Here is a 25050-nt window from a genome sequence, read left to right on the forward strand (position 1 = left end):
ATTAATGAAACCTCATGCTATTCATAATGTCAAATCATCAAGTCCTCAATTTCATATGCTCTTTTTTTTTTCTCCCTCCAAAACAAAAAGGCCATCTTTGGTTAAATAAAAAATAAATAGGCCTAAGTGAAAAGGAAAACATAAAAAGAAAACAGCAAGAGATGAGTGGAAATAGAAACTGTTCTACATAATATTCCCAAAATAATTTAAATCAAAATAATTTAATCAAGGGTACTGTCACACAATTACTTATTCTATAGGCCATGTCATTGATAATTAAAATAGTTCTGATGGTTTCTCATTAAGCAGTTTCTTCTTTAGTTACGTTTAATTATATATTTCAGATTGAATTGTTATGCTGAATAAGTACAGTTATCCATTTTTTGGAGTACTTCAGTTACAAAGATACTTAAGTAACAAAACCTGATGTTGCCAATAATCATATAATTGTCAGTCACTGATCGGTTGTTTGAATTAATTACGTTAATTTGTTACATTTTAGAGAAAGCTAGTTCCAAACTAGAATCAAACAGACTGAAAGTCCCAGAAAACAGGATCATACCGCCACCTGCTGTCCCAGAAATGCCAGTACAAAATATAAGACGATTCTAGAGGAGTTTGGCAGCAAGTGAAACAGTTTATGTTCTGTAAAATATATAAATTTTTCCTGCTGTACCCGAAAATGTTTGCTTATAACACCAATGAGTAAAACATAAAAGCTCACTGATTATCGATAATAAATGAAGTATTTTTATTGACCTGATAGGATGGATGCAAAATATTTGAAAGTGTTTTTTTAACAAATAAATTTGAAGATGATTATAATTTTTGCAGTACAGTTTATTATTTTTCCATCGCATGTCACATTCGAATATATGTCAGAATATGCATTTATATGGCTCTGAATTTTCTCTCAAACATACATTTGTATTTTTTTTTTAAATAATGATTCGGAATGCTGTACAAAAACAGGTCAGCTGAAGGACTACAATGTGACCTGGTCAGTAAAACAATATTCATGCTGATGCATTTAACAAATATTTTTAATTTCAAGCAAAAAGCTGAAATCTATTAGGCATATTTCCTGATATCCATACACAACTGGATGCATCTTTATTAATTCTGTGCCAAAATCCCCGCAGGAGAACCAAAGAAAAAACAATGCTGAGAGTTTCTGTCTCTCATCTTATTTTCACAGTGTCCTCTTACATAGTCCTGCATTTCTCCAGGAGGAAAACAAAAGTGTTCCAGCAAAAGGCTGTCGGGATCTTTCTAGAGACTATCCCAGAGTGACACTGACACACAACATTCTGACACACACGCATTCATCTGCTATGACTCAGATAACAGAGCATTGAGTGGAGAGGCGCCGTCCAATACAGATCCTGCAGAGAGAGATTAAAAATAGTCAAACAATGAACAAAAGAGCAGCAAGCAAAAAGTCAGACTTTGTAAATTCACGAGTGTCTTACCCCAACCCAAGCATGAGGATGTGTGTCAAAACTAGGGAGGGTAACAGTAACTTCAGCAAGTTTGTGTTCATTTCTTTGTCGTTTTTGTCTGAGTTTCTGCTGCACAATCTGTTCCGCTTTGGCCGTTTAATAATCAGTGCTGGTGGTGGTACATTCTCTGGCCGGCTGGACCAGTCACAGATCCTTGCGACAGTCTCAACTTCCTGTTTGCTCTCTGGCACAACTTCCCCCTGGAAGTGAAAGAGCAGGTGAAAGATCTAGTTTAGTCATGTAAGCTCTGCAAGTCTGTAATGCAGTCAAAAATTGCATGTTTATAGTGGTGCTATAAGAATCAGCATACATATGTCGGTTAAATTAGATCTCCATATGCCCATATTGCAGCGAGGTCTGGTTGTGAGAAAAACCTGCATGTATATATCATATTGGAATCTTATAAAAAAATAGAGGTTGCTCCAAGAATTCATGATTTTACATATATGGCTGGGCATGATAAGTAATTAATGCACTTAAACCCACTGTTCCTGACTTCAAGTTTTGTGATTTTTGTTTAAATTCGTATTAAATGCAAGCTTATGCAAATAACGTAAAAAAATAAATTACCTGTGCATTGGTGTGTGTCGAAGGAGGCTGTGTGTTGAAGGAGGCTGCACTGATGAGTGGAGGTGTCTGGACATGTCGAGGACTAGGAGCAAATACATGTGGTTACTGGTTAGAATAATCATACAAGTTCTTGTCTTGCCTGTACACACAGATCTCTTGAAGTGGTTTGTACACACACCTGCTGCAGTGAGAGCTTGTCCGTGAACTACTGCTGGATTCCCGCTGTGCTTCCAGAAGCATTTTCTCCAGGTCTGTGATATCAGACAGGGATGGTGTGTCCTCACTATGTTCACTACATGAATCAAAGTGGAGCTCCACCCATGAGTCTGATGGACAAAAGTACATCAAAGTATTTAGAAATGATTACTGAAAGCAGTTTCTCCTTTTTAGAAGTGCTGAATGTTTGCTTTGGTCTTTCTCATACATTTTACAAAAAACACTCTAACAGTAACTGAACCAAAAAGGGTTCAAACTCCAAATATGTAACCATGAACATGTTTGGATGTTAGTAAATGAATACTAACATAATCAGTACAAAATTAGGTCATTGTAAATGCCTCTTGTCCGTTATCAACAAAAATAGACCAAATGTTTTTTTTTAGCAAACAAGTAGTTGCTGACTTGGCAGTATGACCGGATTTGAACACAAATCCTTGTTTGCAATCTCTGCATTGTACAGATTTATAAAAGAAAACCATGATGAACATTGGTATTAAACCCAGGAATGTTAATAAATAATTTACTGTTACACAATTTACTGTTACTATTAATAATCTTATTGTTTTCATTAGCTGTCGATGTAAGTACGTTGTTTAATCGAGCGAGCCAAATTGTACAACTTACCGTGCAGACTTTCCTCCTGAGTTATAAGTTTTTGCGTTGACATTGCTGTTGCTTGTAATTTTGCTTCTAAATGTCTGTGTCCTAAATTTTGTTTGTTTGTCTGTGGACCAAAATATAAAGGTTGCTCGCCCTTAGAAACATACGGGAAAACACTGACGAAAGCGCTCTTGGAAAACACTGACGAAATCTTTTGTTTACAGACAGACACCGCGCTCTGATTGGACAGACGTTAGACCAATCATCTCAACCTACGTGAGTCGAGCGATTGAACTTTGGCGCGAACACACTATACCAAAGTGTTGTTGAGTGTTATTAAAATACAAGAAAATATACTGATTTCTGTTTATTGTTATAATAAAGGTTTTCTTTTTGGTAACTGATGTACTGATGCACACAAGACTAGTCAAATTCACCGTAAAAAATAAAAATAAAAGCAGTAATCAGTGAAAATGTATATTGTAACTTTGATTAGTTCAGTTTTTAGACTATTGTAAGGTTGTAATAATAAGTTGACCAATTTGAGTCAGCACTTATTAATTCTGGAGTTGGAGTTAACTTTTACCTCTACTGAGTAGTCGTTAAACCAAACCCATCGATGTAATTAGTAGTTGTACATTTGCACATATTTTGTAGTGCATATGTTTGTTTTTGTAAAGAAGTGTGATATCTAATGTAGGTGCCTTGAAGAGGTGCGCCTGGGTCTCGAGACATATCTGCAAACATACATTCACAATCACAGGCAGCAATTTTGACTTTCCTTTGTTGGACATTAAATAAAATGTGGTAGCCTACTATATGTTCAAATTACGAACTGACAGTTTTATTAAAGTAGCCTACTTATTATGCAGAAAGTTGCAAAACGACAAATAATGTTAGTTATATTTCAGGACGAACATACGTAAGCAGATAGGTTTTCTTAATTATCCATACATAAAAGAAGAAGAAGAAGAAAAAAGAATAATCATTTAAAATGTAAGCATCGAATAGGATAGCCTACATCAGGCTTTCGCTCAATCATCTCTGTATTGCATTCCATTATAGGCCTATGCTTTTCCACTATAATAAAAAAAGTTGAAAACTAGAGCTTTTATAGCTTTTATAAAACTATTAAGAATTTAAACATATCCTTATAAGACATATTATTAGGAAATATAGAGTGATATTTACCTAAATTGTATGTAAGTAGTCTGCTTTGCTGTTATAAAGATCTAATTAATTTACACTAGAAACTATCAGAATTTCATAATAGGTTTTAAAAAATGTCCTCCTAGAGTCACTCTACTTATTAGTGAAAATAAGTAGTTCCGCACTCTAGTAGGTAGCGGAACTACTTATTTTCACTAGCCTATATGAGCTATAAAAGCCTTAAGTATAAAATAAGATTCAAAATCAAACTTTATTTCAAAAACGAAAAAAGTGTTTCAGTAGTGTTCATTTTACTTACCTTTCCTCTCTGCCACAGGAGGGCGCGACAACATCGCGACAACAGTTTTATCACGCGAGACTGTGGCGTCACATCCGGGAAAAGGTCGAAAAACGATACCACGAAGAGATACAAACGTAGAAGGATCGGCCGTTTTTTTCACGAAAATATCATCGTACATGGGACACTTAACACATTAATTAAACACTTTTTCATATAATTGTTATATTGGGAATATTTAAAGGTAAGACGCATGGTAAAGGATGATTCGCGTATACTGTGTTTATAGATATAAACATGTCTTCTGCCGAGCGTGCGGCCTTGCGCTCTATTTATGACTCCCCACATCGCTTTTGTATTGTTTAACTGAGTCAAAACAAGGCTTCGTGAGACGCGATTTGAACGAATGCTAATACTGTATTAAATAAAGAAAGCATTTATAATTAAAACGATCAAATTGGGGAGTAACGTTAATTCCAAAAAATAGTTTTAGGTCGGATTCAGATAACACACATTTGGGATTCCTGTTCTAGAGAACATAAATTTGATGGTCATATATGTAAGGCAAGGGTGGGTGTGTTTTCACTCTTTTATTGAAAGGTATGCTATGTCATTTTTCAGATGTCTGAAGAGTTGGTAAAGCAATTGAGCAACTATAAAGCTCAGCTGCAGCAGGTGGAGGCGGCGCTCTCTACAGATCCAGATAATGAAGATCTGCGTAAACTGCAGAAGGATCTCCAGGTTTGGGGCACAATTATCTTCTGCTTTTTTTTATTATGTGTTTACATTGATGAGACCAGTCTTTCAGCGGTCTGTCATGTTTTTCAGGGGTCCAGTTTTTGACGCTTGATAGCCTCTGACTAGAAAAAGTGCCTTTCTATGCAAGTATGTTCATCAAAACATTGCTGTTATGTGTCACTATATAGGAGGTGATTGAGTTGACAAAAGATCTGTTGACATCACAGCCTGTGGAAGGTACGACCAGTACCAAAAGCTCAGAGACAGTCGCTCCCACTCACAGCTGGAGGGTCGGAGACCATTGCATGGCCACCTGGAGCCAGGACGGACAGTGAGTATCACACACCAACACAGTACTGGGAGGTATATAGGGATTGTGTTCGGCTACATTTGGAAGAGGGATTCGTGTAAATATCCGTACTCACCTGCTTACAGTGGTGTGTGATTGGCAGGTTGTATGAGGCGGAAATTGAAGAGATTGACAGCGAGAATGGCACGGCAGCCATCACCTTCGCTGGCTACGGCAACGCAGAGGTTTTGCCACTTCATGTGCTCAAAGAAGTGGAGGAGGGCAGGAGCAGGGAAGAGAAGGACGGCAAGCCGAAATCCAAGTAAGTAGACGTGAATATAACTTATAAGTCTGTTTTCATATAGGGCCTGTTTACACCTGGTCACTTGAGTTGTTTTTACTTTTCCGATTTGTTCATTTGTCTAATCTAATGTGTTATCACGTTTTTCATTTACACTGGGCCTCGTAAATATGTCTCCACAAAACGAATATAAATCCGATCTTCAATTCCCGCTCTATATGCAAGTTTAACGGAGGTCACGTCAACAAATGCAACATGTATGAGCTGCATTTTATTTATCATCAGCTTATTTCAAGATCAGGCCGCAATAGGAGAGAGAGCGGCATCAGCACTGGTAAGATCATTTAGTCTCACTTTTAATGAAGATGATTGTGTGTTGAGCGTCTGCGACTTACTTTTATATATGGCTATAACATGTCATATAGCCTATAACACGCTCTCTCACGTTTTTTTTGTTTTGTTATCATTTTGGGAGGAGTAAACTTTACATATGTGTTTTCAATAACCAGGTGCATTTACACTTGTCCAGTTTAGTTTGGAATGCGTCTCAAACCACCTCCTGAAGTGGTTTGAGTGATCAGATTTAAATCCGTCTCAAAAGCGTTTCGGAGGGCATTTACACCTGGTCTTTTCAGAGAAAATGCATGAAGTGACCAGGTCTAAACAGGCCCATAGTGTCTAAACAGAGCAACATATCTTTATAAGGTATAATATGATTTAAAAGTTGTAAATGAGCACAGTTGTTAATACTACAATTTAAAATGTATATTTCAAATATGTATTCCTATTAACTGAATGATGTAAATCTAAATAATATTTACGTATATATATATATATATGTATGTATGTGTGTGTGTGTATTAAAAAGTGTATATGTATACTTTTTATATACAACTTTTCATCAGTGGCACAGACATTATACACTTCAACAGTTTAGATTGATTTTTTATTTTTTTTTTTTTTTTACGAATCTTTCCTTTTGTGTGTTTTCTCTTAGAAAAGAGCTGCTGGCAGAACAGAGGGAATATAAGAAGAAAAAGGCCCAGAAGAAGGTGCTGCGCATGAAGGAGCTGGAGCAAGAGAGAGAAGTTCAGAAGTCCAAATGGCAGCAGTTTAACAATAAAGCCTATTCAAAAAATAAGAAAGGACAGGTGTGTATATAAGAATAAAGCCTCATTAAGTTTGCAATGTTCTCTTAAATGCTCTTTTTAAAAAAAACCCTGTTGTATTGTTCATGTTGTATGATCTTCCTCTGCAGGTGAAGAGGAGTATATTTGCATCTCCAGAGAGTGTGAATGGAAAGGTTGGCGTCGGCACGTGTGGTATCGCAGATAAACCCATGACCCAGTACAATGATACTTCAAAGTATAATGTCAGGCATCTAATGCCCCAGTGATCTCCCTTGTGTCTGTGACCATCTGTAATCATCCACCATAAAAAATGAAACAAACTGAAACCCACTTAGAAGTCATAAACAAATCGGATTGGATATGATATGAATATAGTAACACATTTCCCCCCTGTTTTATTTGCAGTAATAGTGGGTATTTAGTATGTGGATGTTGGAGCTGTTCTGTACTGAACCGAGTCTCTGGATGTTCATCAGTCCTCAGTGAAGGACAGCTCCTGTTTAGTTTTACTGGTTCTCCTCATGCTCTCAGGTCGAGTCTCTGCACGAGCTGCTGAGGATGGAAACTGCTCTATAGTTTTTATGACGTGTTGAACAAATGTATATGGAAAGCTCTGGCCGCCCTCATACACATTTGACTGGTGTTGTTGAACAGATTAACAGATTGTTTTGCTGTCTTCACCTCTGTGTCTAATAAGCATTCTGCTGCAGTCCATTTGTTGTTACATTTGCTTTTCAGTTTTGTATATTTACATATTTGAGAGGAATAAACATTGATTTCTTGACATTCTTAAAAGAATTTGTGGTTTATTTTAATTTGACTTTTTATTCAAGTTGTTTTCCAAATGACAGCTTAGATCTGTGTTATAAAAAAATGTCTTCATAGTAAATTGCAGCACACTTTTATTTCACAGCGGTTACATTACATTTACACATGTGACCATGAGACACTGCAAATTACAAAAGCAGTATTTGACCATGGAAGACAAATACCTCTGTGAGCACAAAAATACGTCACTATTAACATAAATACAGCATAAGATTTTGATTAAAAACGGTGTATTTGATAGTATAGCGATAACAGCTTAATATAATCAACATATAGTGAGTACAACATAATCTGTATATAATCAGTCAATAAAACTAGAAGCAGAATAACAATGTTATCAACCACATCTCTTCATTTATAAAACCAGCAAATCAAAAAAGCTTCATATCACACTGAATGGCCAGCTTCCCATTTCTTTAATATTCCTAATATGCAGGAATCCAGATGCACAGTCTTTCATACAATTCACTGTCACCTGATTATATCAGCACAAAACATCAATTCATTTACAAACAAAATGCAGAGCCATCAAAATGATTCTGATACTTCTCAAATTCAGAGTTTAGAGTTGCAGATCAGAACTAGAATTGTGTGCTTTTATGTACAGTTTATAAAAGTGTAGGTGGATATTCTTAGGCTATTTAGACTTTTTGCTCTAGTTATTAATATGGCTTATGGCTGTAAGAAAAGTATTCTGAAATTTTCCGTTTAAGAACAATACATACAAGTCATTGCTTTAACGCTAATATCCATATCTGTGCTAGTCATCACATTTATCATTGGACCCTCCTGAAACTACTTTACCCACTAGCCCCTGCACAGCATGTGTCTAACAGACTCGTTCACTCAGTCCTTTTTGCATTCCTTTTCTTCCTCAATCTCCTTTTCTTGCTCCTTCTCTTTCTCCTCTTTGTCTTTTCCTTTCTCCTTTTCTCTTCTTTCTTTCTTTTTCGTCATTCGCAGGAAGGAAGGAGTACGAAATTTCTTTTTCTTCTTTTTTGGTGACTTTGGCTGACTATCAGAAGAGCTGGTGACTGAAATGTTGTTGGCGACAGTGGTAGTTATGGAGACCTGCATCTCTTTAGTGATGCTGAGCTCCGTGACCTGTAGAGTGAGGTCATCATCCTGCGTCAGGTCATCGCCGTCACTGCTCTGCAGTAGAGCTGAGAGACAGTCTGAGGATGAAAGGAAGAGACTTTTCAGCATGAGGTCATCCAGGTGGAAACCATAAAACAGCAACTAATTTGGTTATCAAATACCAGCGTGATAATATGCTCATACAATCCCAGCCAACAGTTTATACGAAACTACATGAGATTATATGAGAGAATCTTGACCTCCTCTTTCAGGGCTCATGAGAGGTGAGATCGACAGGGACACTGTGGAGCCGTCATATGTGGTCATTTCTCCGTCTGTGAACTCCTCATCGGCCTCTGACTGAAGAGCTTATGTCAAGAAAACACATTTTAACAAACAAGGTTAAGCGAAGCCTTACAATCTTGCTAAATAGAGATGGTTAATGCTGAAAACAGTTGTGCTGTGTAATATTTTAGCGGAGACATTTTTTTCAGGATTCTTTAATGAATTAAAAGTTCAAAAGAACAGCATTTAAAAATAAATATTTTTTAAGATTATAAATGCCTTTACTGTCACTTCTAATCCATTTAATGCGTCCATACTGAATAAAAGTATTAATTTCTTTCAAAACTCTAACTGACCCTAAGCCTTTGAATGGTAGTGTCATTCTGTGTCTTTGGGTGCTTCTCAATATCCCTCCTCGTCTCCTCGCTCCTCCGTCCTCCATCCTATGACCCGGAAACCGATCGAGCTTAGTCATCTTGAAGGACATCTCAATTGAGGATCGAGGATCGAGGAGCGAGGAGGCTTCCAGAGGAGTCATGAGGAGTTTTTCATCTTTCTTTTTTCCTTGTTTCTCATGGCCCCCTAGTATAAGCTTTAGATAGCTTCTTTGGGGACCAGTTCACATGCATGATCATTTCTTTGTTCTTTGTTTTATCTCAAGTGCATATGAATATATGTATGTGTATGTATGTGAATAAAACTTCAAACTTCTATGAGCGAGGATACACAGGTGGATCCTTTGCGGAGGAGTTTTACCGACTAAACGTGCCGCACATTATCAATTCTCCTCCCCCTTCACATCGGTCACAATAATTTTAATTTATGCTTTACCTTTGCAGTTTAAATAAACCACACATCTCACATATTTCAACAGGGTATGTTGCTTTATTATTATTTATTATGAATTTCTTAAATAACCAAACTTTAACAACATAAGGGCAGATCCTTTGAGCGCTGCTGATGATGCTGTGAAGTGACGCTCGAGTGATCAAGTATTACATCCTACAGAGACGCGAGGAAAGGAAGCGAGGATGCACAAATAAGAATTGAGAAGCACCCTCTGTATGGAGAGTGTGCTTGTACCTGATTGGCTGCTCTTATTCTCCACAGTTTGTGTGTATTCCTGTAGTTCTGCCTCTGATTGGTTGAAAGGGTTGGGTGGTAGAACAGCTGCCTGTTCCTCATCCTCATAAATGAATGCCTGAAAATAATAATGGCAAAGGGATTGACTGACACTTGTGTGTCTGTTATGTAATTTTTGTTTATGTTTTGCAAGGACACTGGTTTTGGACTTTATACTGACATCTATCTATGAAATCATGTTTCTACATCAGAGAGAAAAAATAAGAAGTAAGAAAGAAAGAAATTGTTGGTATGTAAGGAAGGAAGGAAGGACGGAAGGACGGAGGGAGGGAGGGAGGGAGGAAAGGAAGGTATTAAGGAAGGAAGAATTTGTTGGTATGCTGGAAGAACTAAAGAAAAAGGAAGGAGAAAGGAAAAAAGAAATGAGTACTGGAAAGAAAGAAAGAAAGAAGGAAGGAAGGAAGGAACATTTTTGGTATACTGTAAGGAAGGAAAGAAAAGTCATTTTAAGCATACCTGTCAAAAGTATTATTACAGAAGAAAAAGTTATTTAGTGGCCTTTCAAAGGTTGTTATTTAGTATTTGTGTTAGTGTAGCTACGCACTGGTCCAGAAGGCTTGTCTATAACGATGTCTGCCAGCAGCTGAGACTTCGGTCCAGATGTCATCAGATCTACTCTGTTCTGCTCTCGAATCTAAGCCACCACAAACAAAGCAGTGCTTTAGTGTAGTGAACACAATCTGTGGACACAGTCTGTTCAGTCTGTACACTCACTCACTCACCTTATTTCTTTTTTCCAGTACTTCACTGGGGTTAGTATTAAGAGGGACAAACTGGTTGGGGTCCTCAATCCTAATTGGAGTGTCCTTGCAGCTGCCTGAATTTTCTGACTTCATCCACTAAAAAGATAAAGAAAATAATGAATTTAATAAAACAGTGAATATTAAGCACATACATGCTTAATACACATACATACATATTAATTTTTCTTTCAAAGTTTCTGATCTATGGAAGCTCATTTTCCCCTGGCATAATAAAAGAAGAAAGATTTGTAATAGTGCAAATTTGTCACTATTTCTTGTAATTGTGTATATTATGTTATTATTTCTTACTTTAAAATTGATCTCACAATAGACCTTAGTCAGACCAGACACCATATTGAATTTGTGTGGATGAAAACAATGCAGTGTACGATAGATTACAGTCTTTACAATGGTATTTACTATATAAATGTATTAGATCACATGATTTTCAAAACCCACAACTTTCAAAGCTGTTGGCGTTTTTGTCTACTGAAAGATTATTTGGGAAGATGTTTTGTCAGCTAAACAATTGGCAAAGTTGTTCAACTACAGTACAAATCCATTGAACACACTTTACTTCTATAACTCACGGCCTCATTTTCATTCCGGTCTTTGGTGGAAACATGCTTCCATACTGATCCTGATCCATGATTAACCACACTGAAATATGACTCGTTATGTTGCTGAAGTGAATTTATGAATAGTACTAATGCATAACTGTATGAAACCCTCAATATTAGCATGTTGTGTTTGGGCATGTTTGTAAATTAGCACACTATTCAAAGATACCGTAGTTTTGGACCGAGGGCTGCATGTCCCGTTGAAGGACTCCTCAGGTACATTGACCTTTAAGTAGCTGTTCGGAGAGTTTAGCCATCGTATCCTCTCTCTGTCCCGCTTCTGTGCCAGGAAGTGCAATGGACTCTGTGGAAAGACATCCTTTTCCTCTAGTGCCACCCCTGTGACGGTTGCTGGGATCTCCACATCGTTATGATGTCGAGGTTTCTCTTTAACTATGGGATGGCGGTAAGTGTAACCGGTTCTGTAACCCTGAAAATGCAAAAGGTGGCATGTTAGTAGGCACTATTGTTTTTTTTTACTGTTAAATGTATAATAATACATGCTCCATGCCATCAAAAGACAACATTTAAACATTGCAAACACATCTGGCATAGATTAGCTCACAGGCCACTCACTAAGTTATCTAACATTCTCATAAGCGACTCAAATTCTGCCTCTCCAACCCTCCATCTGATTTGTCCGTCTGGTATTTGTCCACTGGGATTTTTCGTAGGAGCTGTTTTCAGACTTGCTCTGTCTAACACGCAAAGGTTATCAACACCACCCGCACATAGCAGAGCGCTAACCTGAGGAGAAACAAAGGCAGAAAGACAGAGATGATGTTGAATGAAAGTCTAACCACTCCATTGGGCTGCATCCGAAATCACATACTTCCCTACTACATAGTAGGTGAAAAACAAAAGTAGTATGTCCGTATTCACAGTACTCATAAAAGAGTAGGCAAAAAGTACCCAGATGAGGCCACTGTTGAGGATCTGGTAATGATAATGACAGCATGGCAAAATTTTGTATGTCAGGATTACATTCATGCTACACACACATATACTATATCTATATCTATCTATCTATCTATATATGTATATATATATACATACATGTATATATAACATTCTTATTTAGCGATCGTGAAGTAATAACTTATTCAAAATAAGTACCTACTCAAGAGAGTATGTGATTTCGGACGCAGCCTGTCTGTTAACATTTAGGTACTGATAGTTAGAATTGAGCTGAAATTATCTGGGCCTTCGATTCCACAAAAGAAAAAGAAAAAAGAAGAAGAAAAAAAAATTGATTTGTCAATCCATTCCATTTTCTGTGTACTTTGATCCAGTACATATATTCCTTTTCCATTTAGTATTCACTTCTTCAAAGTTTATTTTCATATGTGTTTATTCATCCACATATATGCACATTTCCTTTTGATTGTGTGTGTGTGTGTTTACCTGTATCTCACAGGCTTGGTGGGTGTGAAACAGGTAGTGAAAAGCTTCCTCTGTCGTCTCTCCAAATGCCAGAAAACCTTGATTCCTCAGGACCAAAACCTAAAAACAAGCAGAATTGCATCAGATTTGCGAATCCACCGTAACGCATCCCAGTTATGCACAAAATAATATTATAAATATGATACTTTAAATATTATTTAACGGCTATAAATGTAACATTAGCATTGACTAAACAAAAATGAACAAATATCAACAAATCTTTTAATGTGCCAATGATTATAACCTTCTATTTTTCCCTGCTTAAGCTTTTCCATGCTGTACTATAGTGAATTACTAAGGGTTGTCATGCCAACGAGTGGCAGAATTCACAGACAGTCACCTTGGCAGTGGGACCCAGAGCTTTCTGAAGTTCCATCCTCTCCTGCTCGTCAGCTAAATCACCATGGTAGCTAAAATAAGACACCTCTCCCAGCAGCAAAGCTTCATGAGAAATGGGTAAGATGCCACATTTCATAGAAGAGACCTACAGGACACACAGAAAGGACATATTACAGGCAGAGTGAATACTGTGTCTGTGCTAGTGGTTTTTAACCAAGGTGCCAGGGCCCACAAGGGGAGAAGGGTCTGTCTGCGTCCTGCAGTACTACAAACCACGCCTCTACAACAAGTTACGCCTCCCGCGAAGAAACGAGCATGGATGTCATTAACTAAAACCATCTTTTGAAGTAATTTTTTTAATGTTTTATGTATGAAATCTTATATTGCTTTTGAATCTTATAAAGATCAAATGAATCCAGAATCATGGTAATAATAGCTAAAACCAAACCTATACCTTACCCTAAAGCTGCCCTTTCCATAAAATAAAAATGTACTGTAGATTTTCAAAAAGCTTAAAAAGCGAGGAATGTGAAGTAGAAGAAGAGCAGTAGTGACGACATCAGTGATTTCAGAGGGAGGGACTCTGATGACATCACGAATAGCTGTTTCATTATAGGGGGCATAACTTGAGATAGGGGGCGTAATAGTGGTCATGGTTTGTAGTACTGCGGGATGCAGTCAGACACACTTGCACTAGGGTGCCTCAGCCGCAGGATGACTTTAATTAATATACTGCAATGCTTAATGCTTTTATCGCTTGTTTCTGCTACTTTTTTGCCTGTGTTTTGATCCGGAGATTCTCTACTCTTTACGAAGACGCATAATAGTGCCCCCTATCATATAACAGTGAAAACATGGAAAGACGGAAAATTCTATCAATGGCAGGGAAAGAGTTAACACACTTTTCGTTCCATTGACTTGTGGGAATGTGGGAGACCTGAAATGCAAATGAGTGTGTGTGTGTGTGTGTGTGTGTGTTTGCGTGTATACTCACTGCAGCTGTAGTTGGTGTGTATGTATGTATAACACATTTGGCATCTGGTCGGGCAGAATACACTGCAGAATGTGGTTTGAATCCCAAAACGTCCACAGGGAGTGCAGTCGCTCCTTGATCAACCACCTCACCAATCAGATTCACCTTCACCTGTGAACAACACATGATACAAGTAACAGATGAACATTTCTTGTACAGTATTTTTCCATATTTTATATACAATATGGAATTTACATTCAACTGCTAATGTGCATGGTTCCCAACCTTATAAATCTTATAAATAAATGTTCAAAATGTGTGGGGGTGTATGTACCAGACTAGCTGCTGTGGCCTCGGAGAATGACAGTCCTCTAGGAAGAATAAGAATATGATCTTGCTCTTTGTTGATGCGCAACTGAAGAAGAAAATGACAGAGAAATTGTAATAGAGAGAGAGAGAGAGAGAGAGAGAGAGAGGGAGAGAGAACATTATAGTATATTCTGGTATCAAATAGAAAAAGACAAGAACTTCAGATGCATTGGAAATCACCAATTCCAATTTGATTGGCTGCTTTTGTGCAATTGGATTGAGGGATTAGTAGCAAGTAAGCTAGTTATCTTAAACAGCAAGCTCCACAGTTAAACAGCATGTAAAAAACAGCACAGGTGGCCTCTTCCTTTTTAAGTGGGCGGCATTTGGCCAGAATAAGCTAAAATGAGGATCGGACTATGTTCAGACATCTGACTATCTAAAAAGCAGTGTTGGGGAGTAGCTAACTACAAGTAGCGATACTATTAACTTAAGTACATTTTTCATTAGCTTGACAGTAGTTCAGTTGCTTCTAAAACAGTGTAGCCTTTCAAGTAGCTACCTACTTTTTCCAGCACGTAGCGCAACCAAAAACTACATTCTGTTTTGCGTTTTGATGAACAATACATTCAAGCAGCGCAGCATCTAAAATTCTTATTAGATCCCAAACAAAAATTGTGCATTACCACTATCTACTGTTTCATCAAACATCTTGTGGCTTTACAGTTCACTGAGAAGAGATCGTCTGATGATTATGTGAAAGTAGTAGTGTGTTGATATTTCACATGAATCAACTAATAAAGGTTACACTATAGTATGTAAATTATGCAAACCAAAAATTAAAACGTTGTCTACGTTGAAGACCTCAAGCACATACAGTTGAACAATAGGCTTTTTAAGTTGATTAATTGTAGAGCTTTACTGCACTCTATATCAAATGTCTATTTTTGATTTTATGATGACTTAATCTTAATAGGTGGCTTAATAGCTTAATCTGTCCCATCACAGTTTTGTAATGAACCTAAAAGTTCACAAACGCGTTTTGCGCCATTGCTTTGCCAAAGCATCTGTCAATCAAACGGAAAACCGTGATCTAATTAAATAAGTTGCGGCGGGTTTCAGAGCGAAGCCCACTGTGTTCAATGCAAGCAGCTCATGAGCTCCATCACTACATGTGCTGTGAGTTTAACCAGCATTTTCGACTACACCTGTGTATCCAGTTTATGTTGCATACATTTTGTTCTTGCATTTGTAGCAATTTTGCACTTTGACAGCCAGTTTGTGTATTGTGCGTGTCTTTGGATAGTGTACAAAATAAAACAATACTCTTTGAATTAATAATTGTATTATATTTCATTGTTTTAAACCCCAAATATTTTAAAACATTCTTCATTAACAATTATTCATTTATTTCTATTTGTAATATAAAATTCAAAGTAGTTTTAATGTAGCTAACTACTTTTTGATAGTAACTTGTAGTGTAGCTAACTACTTTTTCAGAAGGGTAGCCTGACTGTATCTTAACTAATTTAACTTATGAGTAGCTTGTAGCTTGTCAAGCCACAGTTTCAGAGTAGCTTCCCAACACTGATAAACCGCAAAAAAATGCTTTGTGAATCAGAATGAATTCTGAATGGCAAATAAGATTTCAATTGTATATCATTAAGGGTGCAAATGAGTTTGACATCCTACACAAAGTGCACTAGTGACTATAGCTCTCAATTCACTCATTTGCACTCACATGTGCCGTTCGCTATGAAATGAATGGTGACTGAGACGGCACATATGCATGATTGTGTAAAGCACAGTAATCCATCAGATGCTTTGGTTGTTCGATGACTATAGCATCACGGTGACATGTCATGATAGAATAGAGGCAGAATGAACAGTTTTTTGTCTATTTTTTCCACAATGGCAGCTATTCTCTTCTCTCTCTGCATTGTTCTGACACTTAAGCCATCACTATGACAACCAATGTTGTCTGAACAAAAGCATCCAATTTTATTGCATGCAAAATGACAGAGAGAACAGTCAATTTGTGTGCTGAGGTGGAAAAAAGTGTGTAATGAATGTGAGTACTCACAGTTATATATGTATTTGGGAAGTGGGTGTGTCCGTACAGGTCCAGAAGTCGATACAAGCAGGCGAGTTTACAGCGGCCCTGCCTCTCAGCTTTAGAACAATTAAACCACTCCATACCACACAGATCATTCACCGGACTGATAGACCCTGCACCTGGAAACACACAAACACAGCGACACAACAAAAATAAATATCTGGCGATAATTTCAGAATTATATGCCTGCCATCTGTTGACCATGGCAAAAAAATATCTTCAATGGGAAAGTATAAAGTGTTAATAAAAGTGTTTATGTGTGTGCACTCACTGCTGGGACTGTACACTCCAGTGTTGCTAAGTGTGTTGCTGATGATGAGGTGTGCGATGTGACCAAATAAACCACCGGAGTTACTGCCTTTAGAGCACTGCTCTTTTACCATACACTCCAACTCCTCCTTAAAGTCCTGCAACACACAAATATCAAACCAAGTGGCAATTATGTTAAAGTAACACTCGTTTTTTAAGCAAAACATTTTCTAAAATTATAGATATGCTGTCCGTTTAATACATATTGACTTTATATGGTGACTAAAATGACCAGTTGGAAATGTAATTGCGAGAAATTCAAGAAAGTTAGTTCTGTCAAGACAACTCTCTGAGTGTTTAGCATGGTAATGGATATGACAATGTTGATATGTTTGGTCTTGGCGGAATAGATCTACTATGCTGCTGATGCTGCTGTTATTGCTGCTGCTGTTGGTTATTGTTGCTGCTGCAGAGCAAGTATGGGACTTGCTACGACTAATACATACACAACACGCTTGATGTGAGCAAGTAAGACGTACAATATAGCATACATGAAACATATAGCTACAAAATACTGTGACCAGTATTTGAAGGGGTTAAGCAGCAAGCTCATTGGCTACTGATACACCAGGAACCAATCAGCTGTGCCCTATTGAGAATGATGTGATTACAAGCAGATTATAGGACCTATCAGCCTGCACCATCTAGAGTTTTGTGACAGAACTTTGTATTTCTAAGATGTAGATCTAAGAAAAGGTTTAGCATACATTGCTTGCATATCTACTGAATATTTTATTCTAAACCACCAATCAAAAGTTTGGGCTCAAAAAGATTTTTTAGCAATCAAAATCAACCTTGATAATAATAAGAAATGTTTCTTGAGCACCAAATCAGCATATTATTAGAATGATTTCTGAAGGATCATGTGACACTGAAGACTAGATTAATGGACTAAAATCACAGGAATATATTGAGCTATTTTAAATTGCTGTAATATTTCACAATATTACAGTTTTTTACTGTATTTTTGATCAAATAAATGCAGCCTTGATGAGCATGAGAGACTTCTTAAAATAAATCTAACCAAGCCTAAACTTTTGTATGGTATGTGTATCCAATGAAATTGATTTAAAGTGTGGCTTAAGTGTGGAAATACTTTCCTTAAATATAGGACATTTCTGATTTGTTCATAGCTTATTATTTCATGGTAATGAATAATCACTGACAACAAAACAGGCTTTAAGAGAAAGTTCAGTAAACAGAAGGTCCAGTCATAAGTGCCTTTACTGTGAAATAGTTCTGGGAAGTTGACAATGACATGTCCTGCGGTGAGACATGCTATACTTCATTTAATATTATTTTAAACAGCATTTTATGCGTTTTATAATTAGGCTATCATGCATGCAGCTTTTATGGTCTCATATAAATTGAGAGACTGCATGGAATATCTGTGCTTTTTAATTTGATAACAAATTATTTTGTCACACCACAGGACCATTTGTACTACTAAAAATTCACTAGTAAGGCAAAAAATGTATTAGCATTATTTAACAAAATACATACCTACTTGTTACAGGATAAAAATATATAGGCCTACACTTTATATAGGCTACCTTTAAACTTAAAATCATGATGTTGGTTTTAAAACAATCATGGACATATTTTAACATCAATAATTTGCTGTATATTTCGGGCATTATCATCATGCAGTTTTGTTGATTATACCACTGCAAATTACTTAAATTACTTAGAAATTAAAACTAGATAAAGCTATAATCACATAAGAGATGAGCTTCATCTAAGACATCAGGAAGCGCGCCTAGACTAACTGTCCTGAAAATATACTGCAAAAACATGATACACAGAAATCACTTCAGGTTCTTTATTTAATTCACTCATTCCCAGCATTTCTGGTGATATGTGCATGGTTACTAATGGCAACGGGTCTCCACTTGTTGGTTGTTATGCAATCAAACACAAGCGTGGGCTCCATAAAATGCACAGGGAGGGAGAGAGAGAGAGAGAGAGAGCATGTAAATTCTCACTTTGGTGCGAGTGTGTGTGGGAGTGACGTCTTACTGGACTATGCAGAATCTGTGTGACTCTCTTTCTTTGCTCCATCATGTTGAAGTCCTGCCTCAGGTCAGGTGACATAGCGTTGCTCCTCAGAACCTCTGGGGACTGGAGTTCTTCTGCGCTCTCGCTGTAGACCTTCTTCACATTTAGACTGGATGGGGGGTGGATGCGTAATCCGCTCTCTTCATCGCCCGCAATCATCTCAACACACTCACCCTCGCTCATACATAAACACAACACACAACCTTCTGCTTCAGAGAGAGAGAGAGAGAGAGAGAGAGAGGGAGAGAAAAAAATAGGGTAGGCTATTTTTTTTCTGATCCACTTGAAGCAGTGTTCACAATTGCTGCTTGAATACAAAAAGGCCAGGGCACTTTGGATTACAAATTAATTGTCTGTACACACACATACAAATAAACATGCATTCACACAACTCCTGTGTGTCTGCTCTCCAGCTGACATCCTATACAAGTCATGCATATCTGCACGCACCCCACAGAGAACAATTCACACCTTTAGTGCCCCCCCCCCCCCCCCCTCCTCCACCCTGATAGCCTGAAATTACCCCGCACCCCCACACAAGTTTTTGCATCTGAATTTATTTTGTTTACATTTAATTTAATTTATATTTATATAACTTGTTTTGAATCTGCATTAATGTCTTTTACGCAAAGAAAAGCTCCTGAATCTCCCTCATCATTGACGCGCGTCTCGCGACCGCAGCCTGAACGGTTAAAAGCAATTAGCTGTCTTAAAACTTAGTGAGCTGCCTAGCAGCTACCTAGACAGCATTTATTGGCATTATGTTCATCATTTTTCGGCGTCATAGGCGCACACATATTTTTTGGGGGGGCAAAAGGGGCGCACGAATGGTTTATTTGCGCGTTACGAATCAGTTTGCCACAGAACTACGCACGAATTTAATGCTCCGAAATGCTGTCTAGGTCGGCAGTTCACCAAGTTTGATGCACTAACATTGTGTAGTTGCTGCGTTATAGCCTATAACTAAACATGAAATTTAACTGACACTAATTTAACATTCATAAAGATAAGAATTCTTTAAGATCGAACACTCATGTTGTATTTTAAGATAACCAAGTTGCTGCTGTGCAGACGCACTTTATCAAATATTTTGCGTCTGTCCAAATCCAAACAAGTCCATGAGTAGTAGATATAAAGGAGTTATGGCTATACTCACTTTTCTCGGTCTCAGCTTAAGTTTATTCCCTGAGCTGCAGCAGGAAACATAACTCTACAAATCAGTTCGGCCAGGAAACCTAACAACAGCACATCAGATGAATCCAAGTCTATTTCCCCCTCAAGTCTCAGTTTCTTCTCTCAAGAACCGTAGGACTGTGTTGCGATCAGGGCCGTGAGCGCGCAGCGAAAGCGCGAGCGCGCGTGGATGTGTGAGGAGTGTTTTGCGTGGGAACTTGGTGAAAGGATCACGTGACTAGTCCTGTCCGCCCACTAATGCTCGCAGCCTCGCTCCTTGGCAGGGCCACCACGACCTCCTCGAGCCTTATCTTTCAAACACACAGAGGAGACTAGTTTATACAAACGTGAAGATACGAGCCAGATGTTAGACATCAAACACACATTAATACAACCTTGCTGACTCTGGGATGTTTGGCAGCTTTATAGCATCTGTTCTCTTAAACATCTATAAATAACGAACATGTATATGTAATATATTTCATATTCCCTATAAAAAGGCTATTATTTTTATGTCGCACATATAAACTGACCTTAGGCCTGTTTGCAACTGTTTGAGAGTGAGTAAAAATAATTCTAAAGCTTTTATTAAATGTTGACATCATCCAACTATTGCATGATCTACAGGATTTTAAATAGGCCTACACCACATAAAAAAGCACTAGGACTTCATCCCCAAACACACATTGTTCTGAAACTAGTTGGTTTAGCTCCAAACTCTCAGCAAGAACTCTCAAGGGGTCTGCAAGAACTCCCAAAGATAAGGATAGAATAAGAAAACAAAGTGAAGTTGTAGTTGTCTCTTTTTCATGATTTCTATTTCTTACACTTTCAGCCTCACACATGTGCACACTTTATATCACATAACACACCATATATGTGTCATAACTGCCTTTTAGCCTCCCGGATCTGACATCTCTCATGACTGGTTCTGTTCTTTTTCACCCACCATGCGTTCAGTAAATCATTTAACCCTGCACACGCCAGCACTCTGTGGCCATCCTGCCCCCTTTTTTGTGTTTGAATGTGGATAATTACACTAATTACTTCAATACCTGAGCAAACAAATGACAAACAATGATTCATTATTCTTCACATCATCACACACATGAACACCTGCTTTAGTTTGGTCGCCATGAGAATGTCCTCCATTGCTAGATGAAATTAGAATTTTGAATTTGTATAAATTTACAAAATAGTTTATGTCAAGGGTCCCTGAAAATACTCCAAGGGGTGAATGGAGAAAATATATAAAACATCTAAATTCATTTTTAATGCTATTTCTTTTTATTCTGGGATCTCTGGAATTGATAAGTGTCTTGGTGATGGTCCTTGGGTCTCTAAAGGTTGAAAACCCCTGGTATGTGATTCCCAATTATAAACGGCACAAATAAGATTTGCCATTAAATTAATAGGAGGAATCTGCTTATACATGTCCCCTACAAATGTATGGATAAAGGAATCATTCTTGGTGTGTGTGTGTATGTATTGTGTTGTTTTAGGGTCAGTGTAGAAGATACTTGATACTTAAGTTACTTATGGGAGTTACATATAGTAGGTTTCAGTTTTAGAAAACTTGCTTGAATTTGAATTATTACTGTTTGTATTTTGTTTATAACAACCCGTTTAGGATGATGGAGTTGGAAAGAAAGACTTGGCTGACATTATTCAGTCCCATGTGCATATTGTTCCACCTCTGACCTTATGAAAATGGCAAATACAATTTAGGCATAACTATGTTGTGCTCCATAACACTCATGACCCCTGTCCCGAACTCTTGTCATCAAAACAGGATGGGATGCAGGTCCATAAACTAAGTGCTTAACATTTGTAAGATCTGAGGGTGACTGCTTCTATATTTTTGAGTTTCCAGATGTCACAGAACTGAAGTATACATATAAAGGACAGAAAAGAGAGTAAAAAGTCTCATGTCTCAAGTTAGGCACATCTGGACAGTTTCCCCTTGAGGATCTTGCATAATCGCTGCTGTTTATTCTTGAGACATACACTCCCATACACACAAACTGTTGACTCTAGTGTTCCCATTCAGCTCTGTTAAATTCCGATGATCTGTTCTGGAGATGCTTTTAATGTCATCATGACATCTCATGACTGTAATTAAGCTCTGTTCGAACTGAAAATAAAACTTTCTAATGTTTTTTTTGCAGCAGTCAAATAATTCAAGTCTACAAATCTCTGCATTTTAGTCGTGTTTTATATTTAGTGCTGTTTTGGAAGGCAAAGTGATTGCTGGCATTTTAGAGGTTATTTGTATTGGTGATGTCATAATAAAAGTAGTTTTTTTGTGCTGTTGCAGCTGTCATGGTTGACTGTGGTGATACTGTGCACATGAGCAGTCTGTAACACACTTAAGAAAATACCCTGTGAAATCAAAATGAGAGTTTTGTGGCTTTTGGTCCACACATAAAATGGTAGCGTAGTAACCAATCTGTATTGCTCTACTGAATATTAGGTGTCCATGCTGCATACAATACAGTGAGCTTCTGCAGCGTCTTTCCCTTTACAATACGCTCTCACCTCCGCCTACACTCACTTCATACAGCCTGACTCACAGTTCTTGCGTGTATCTGAGAGACAAAAAAAAATGGAGAGAAAAATCAGAGAGAGATTTTTTTTTTTGCAAGCGAGAAAGAAAAATGTATTAATGAATTATGCTTAGTAATTCTCTTTTTCATTTAAAATTCACATGTTGAATAAAAAGGCTGACCTGAGATCAGCTCCCACTGCTTGCTGAATTGTTTTTATTGGAACATAAATCAGGGCCTTCTCTCAGCATGGACTCAGCTGTTCTCTGGTGGATGTTTGTTAAGATATTGTTGATATCTTGGAGCTATTGGATAAACTTAGAGGGGTACCAAAAAATCTTTTCATCATTTACATGTGTTTCCAAACCTGTATATCTCAGTCAGTCAGTCAGTCAGTCAGTCATTTGGACACTAAATATACTTTTGATGAAGCCTTTCTAGATCCACATTTTCTGGATAAACTCTAATCCAGGATTTACTAGGTGTCTGTGGACCCCTAGGGGTCTGCAAAGGTACTGTAAGGTGTACAAATTCGATATCATAATACATTTTAGGCATACTATTAAACAATACTCATAGGGTACAAAATTTGTATTTTATCAATTTATACATTTGCCTTATTTCTAAGTTCCTATACAAATTTCAAATGTCTAGACTTACAGTAGCTAATATACATTATGAAAATGAATCAACAATGAACAATAGTATATATATAAAAAAAAAAATTAACCAAGATATAATAAATGTTTCATTTATGATTTCCCATGCCCTAATTATTACAGAAAATTGCTTATGATCTGATAAGAATTATACTGTAATAATGTTGATATTTTACTTAAAGTTATTATATGAAATCTTTCAGATGGCTGAGAATTTGAGTAGTGGTTTCTGGGTCTGAAAAGCTGAAATACCATGTCAAAGATAATCAATGGTAGAAGTTCTACCAGAAAGACTCGGGAGAATTATTTCAATAAACCGTACATTTATTGACAGCTCAGCAAGCTGATAATATACAAAGTCATTTGGCGTAGGCCCCGTCCGTAGTGCATAATCCGAGGGTATCGGATCTGCAATTCCTGCCTGAAGACGAAGGCAGGGGCGCAGCCGACCCCCCTGGGAGGTATGGACACTGGACAGGACCATCCTGGTGGTGGTGGGGAGGATGGGGGTAATCGTCGCTTCAGTATCTGCGAACTCAAACATGTGTAAGTACAAGTACCAAGCTTTTATACAATGAGCATAAGAATATGATTGGATAGAAGTGAAGGCAATAGGTGACGTAGTAATTGAGTCTTCCCGGCAGAACTTATGCTAAAGCTTTCATTTTTGGTGAAAGGGATTTAATCAGTGATGCATACTTTAATGAGGCCATTATCATCATTCATCATCATCTTCATTTAATGAACACTATCTATTTAGTCTGAATGGATGCTTATTAATATAATCAGCATTTTTGTGTCATATTATTAATGTCAATGCTCAAACCTAAAACCAGGGAAGAATTAGATGTGTAAATATTTAAAGATGATCACTTAAAGAGAGGTGTGAGAGTTCAGCTTGTTCAATTACTTCATGCCCCAGCAGCCACTGGCCTGCTTTTGAATCATCTGAACCCTGAAACCAACAATTGAAAGCAGGACACCAACCGGGGCGTCAAATCAATCTCCCCTGCTCTTGCTCTTTGTGACACCTCTGGCTTTATTGCTCTCTCACACACACACACACACACACACACACACACACACACACACACACACACACACACACACACACACACACACACACACACACACACACACACACACACACACACACACACACACACACACACACACACACACACACACACACACACACACACACACACACACACACACACACACACACACACGTTGTGTTTTCATGTTTATGGGGACTTTCCCTAGAAATAATGATTTGTTTTACTGTACAAATTATATCCCCTAATCTGAAACCTATACCACTGCAGAAAACGTTCTGCATTTTAACGAGTAACAAACAAACAAAAACAACAACAACACACATTTAGTATGATTTATAAGCTGTTTTCCTTGTAGGGACCAAAAAAATGTCCCCATAAGATCAATAAACAGGTGAGTTTGATCAAGGTTGGTGCTAAACTCTGCAGGAAAATAGACCTCGAGGACCAGAGTTGAGAATCCCTGCCCTACACATTGATTGCAAATGGTCTGATTCTTTATTATTGTTCGGTAATGTCACGGATCTGCCAGGCTGTCACATCAGCCATTCACACAGCACACCTTCACCAGAGTA

General features: G+C 37.6%; 3 protein-coding genes across 4 annotated transcripts; 1 reads left to right on the forward strand and 2 right to left on the reverse strand.

Moving 5' to 3' along the window:
* Positions 1 to 736: 736 nt before the first annotated feature.
* bnip4 (BCL2 interacting protein 4) lies at positions 737 to 3628 on the reverse strand. The gene is made up of 5 exons (XM_084393652.1): positions 2916 to 3628; positions 2251 to 2398; positions 2073 to 2154; positions 1473 to 1702; positions 737 to 1385 (listed from the first exon to the last, which is right to left on the reverse strand). Exons 1-5 carry the CDS (start codon positions 2956 to 2958, stop codon positions 1340 to 1342), a joined length of 549 nt encoding a protein of 182 aa, XP_084249778.1. The 5' UTR covers positions 2959 to 3628; the 3' UTR covers positions 737 to 1339.
* Positions 3629 to 4383: 755 nt separating this feature from the next.
* smndc1 (survival motor neuron domain containing 1) lies at positions 4384 to 7594 on the forward strand. Its single transcript, XM_084393653.1, has 6 exons — positions 4384 to 4582; positions 4960 to 5079; positions 5265 to 5407; positions 5529 to 5687; positions 6664 to 6817; positions 6925 to 7594. Exons 2-6 carry the CDS (start codon positions 4960 to 4962, stop codon positions 7060 to 7062), a joined length of 714 nt encoding a protein of 237 aa, XP_084249779.1. The 5' UTR covers positions 4384 to 4582; the 3' UTR covers positions 7063 to 7594.
* Positions 7595 to 7680: 86 nt separating this feature from the next.
* add3b (adducin 3 (gamma) b) lies at positions 7681 to 20424 on the reverse strand. Of its 2 annotated transcripts, none has more exons than XM_084393956.1 (15): positions 20196 to 20424; positions 19001 to 19245; positions 16944 to 17079; positions 16640 to 16791; positions 14582 to 14662; positions 14269 to 14418; positions 13276 to 13419; positions 12897 to 12995; positions 12069 to 12239; positions 11662 to 11922; positions 10852 to 10968; positions 10674 to 10763; positions 10070 to 10187; positions 8962 to 9069; positions 7681 to 8799 (listed from the first exon to the last, which is right to left on the reverse strand). In XM_084393956.1, exons 2-15 carry the CDS (start codon positions 19220 to 19222, stop codon positions 8471 to 8473), a joined length of 2178 nt encoding a protein of 725 aa, XP_084250082.1. In that variant the 5' UTR covers positions 19223 to 19245; positions 20196 to 20424; the 3' UTR covers positions 7681 to 8470. The 2 variants fall into 2 exon arrangements, with proteins under 2 accessions (XP_084250082.1, XP_084250083.1); XM_084393957.1 differs by having other exon boundaries at positions 19001 to 19248; positions 20196 to 20400.
* Between the last annotated feature and the right edge of the window lie 4626 nt (positions 20425 to 25050).

This window comes from Rutilus rutilus (genome assembly GCF_951802725.1).
Source record: "Rutilus rutilus genome assembly, chromosome: 21".
Classification (NCBI taxonomy): Eukaryota; Metazoa; Chordata; class Actinopteri; order Cypriniformes; family Leuciscidae; genus Rutilus; species Rutilus rutilus.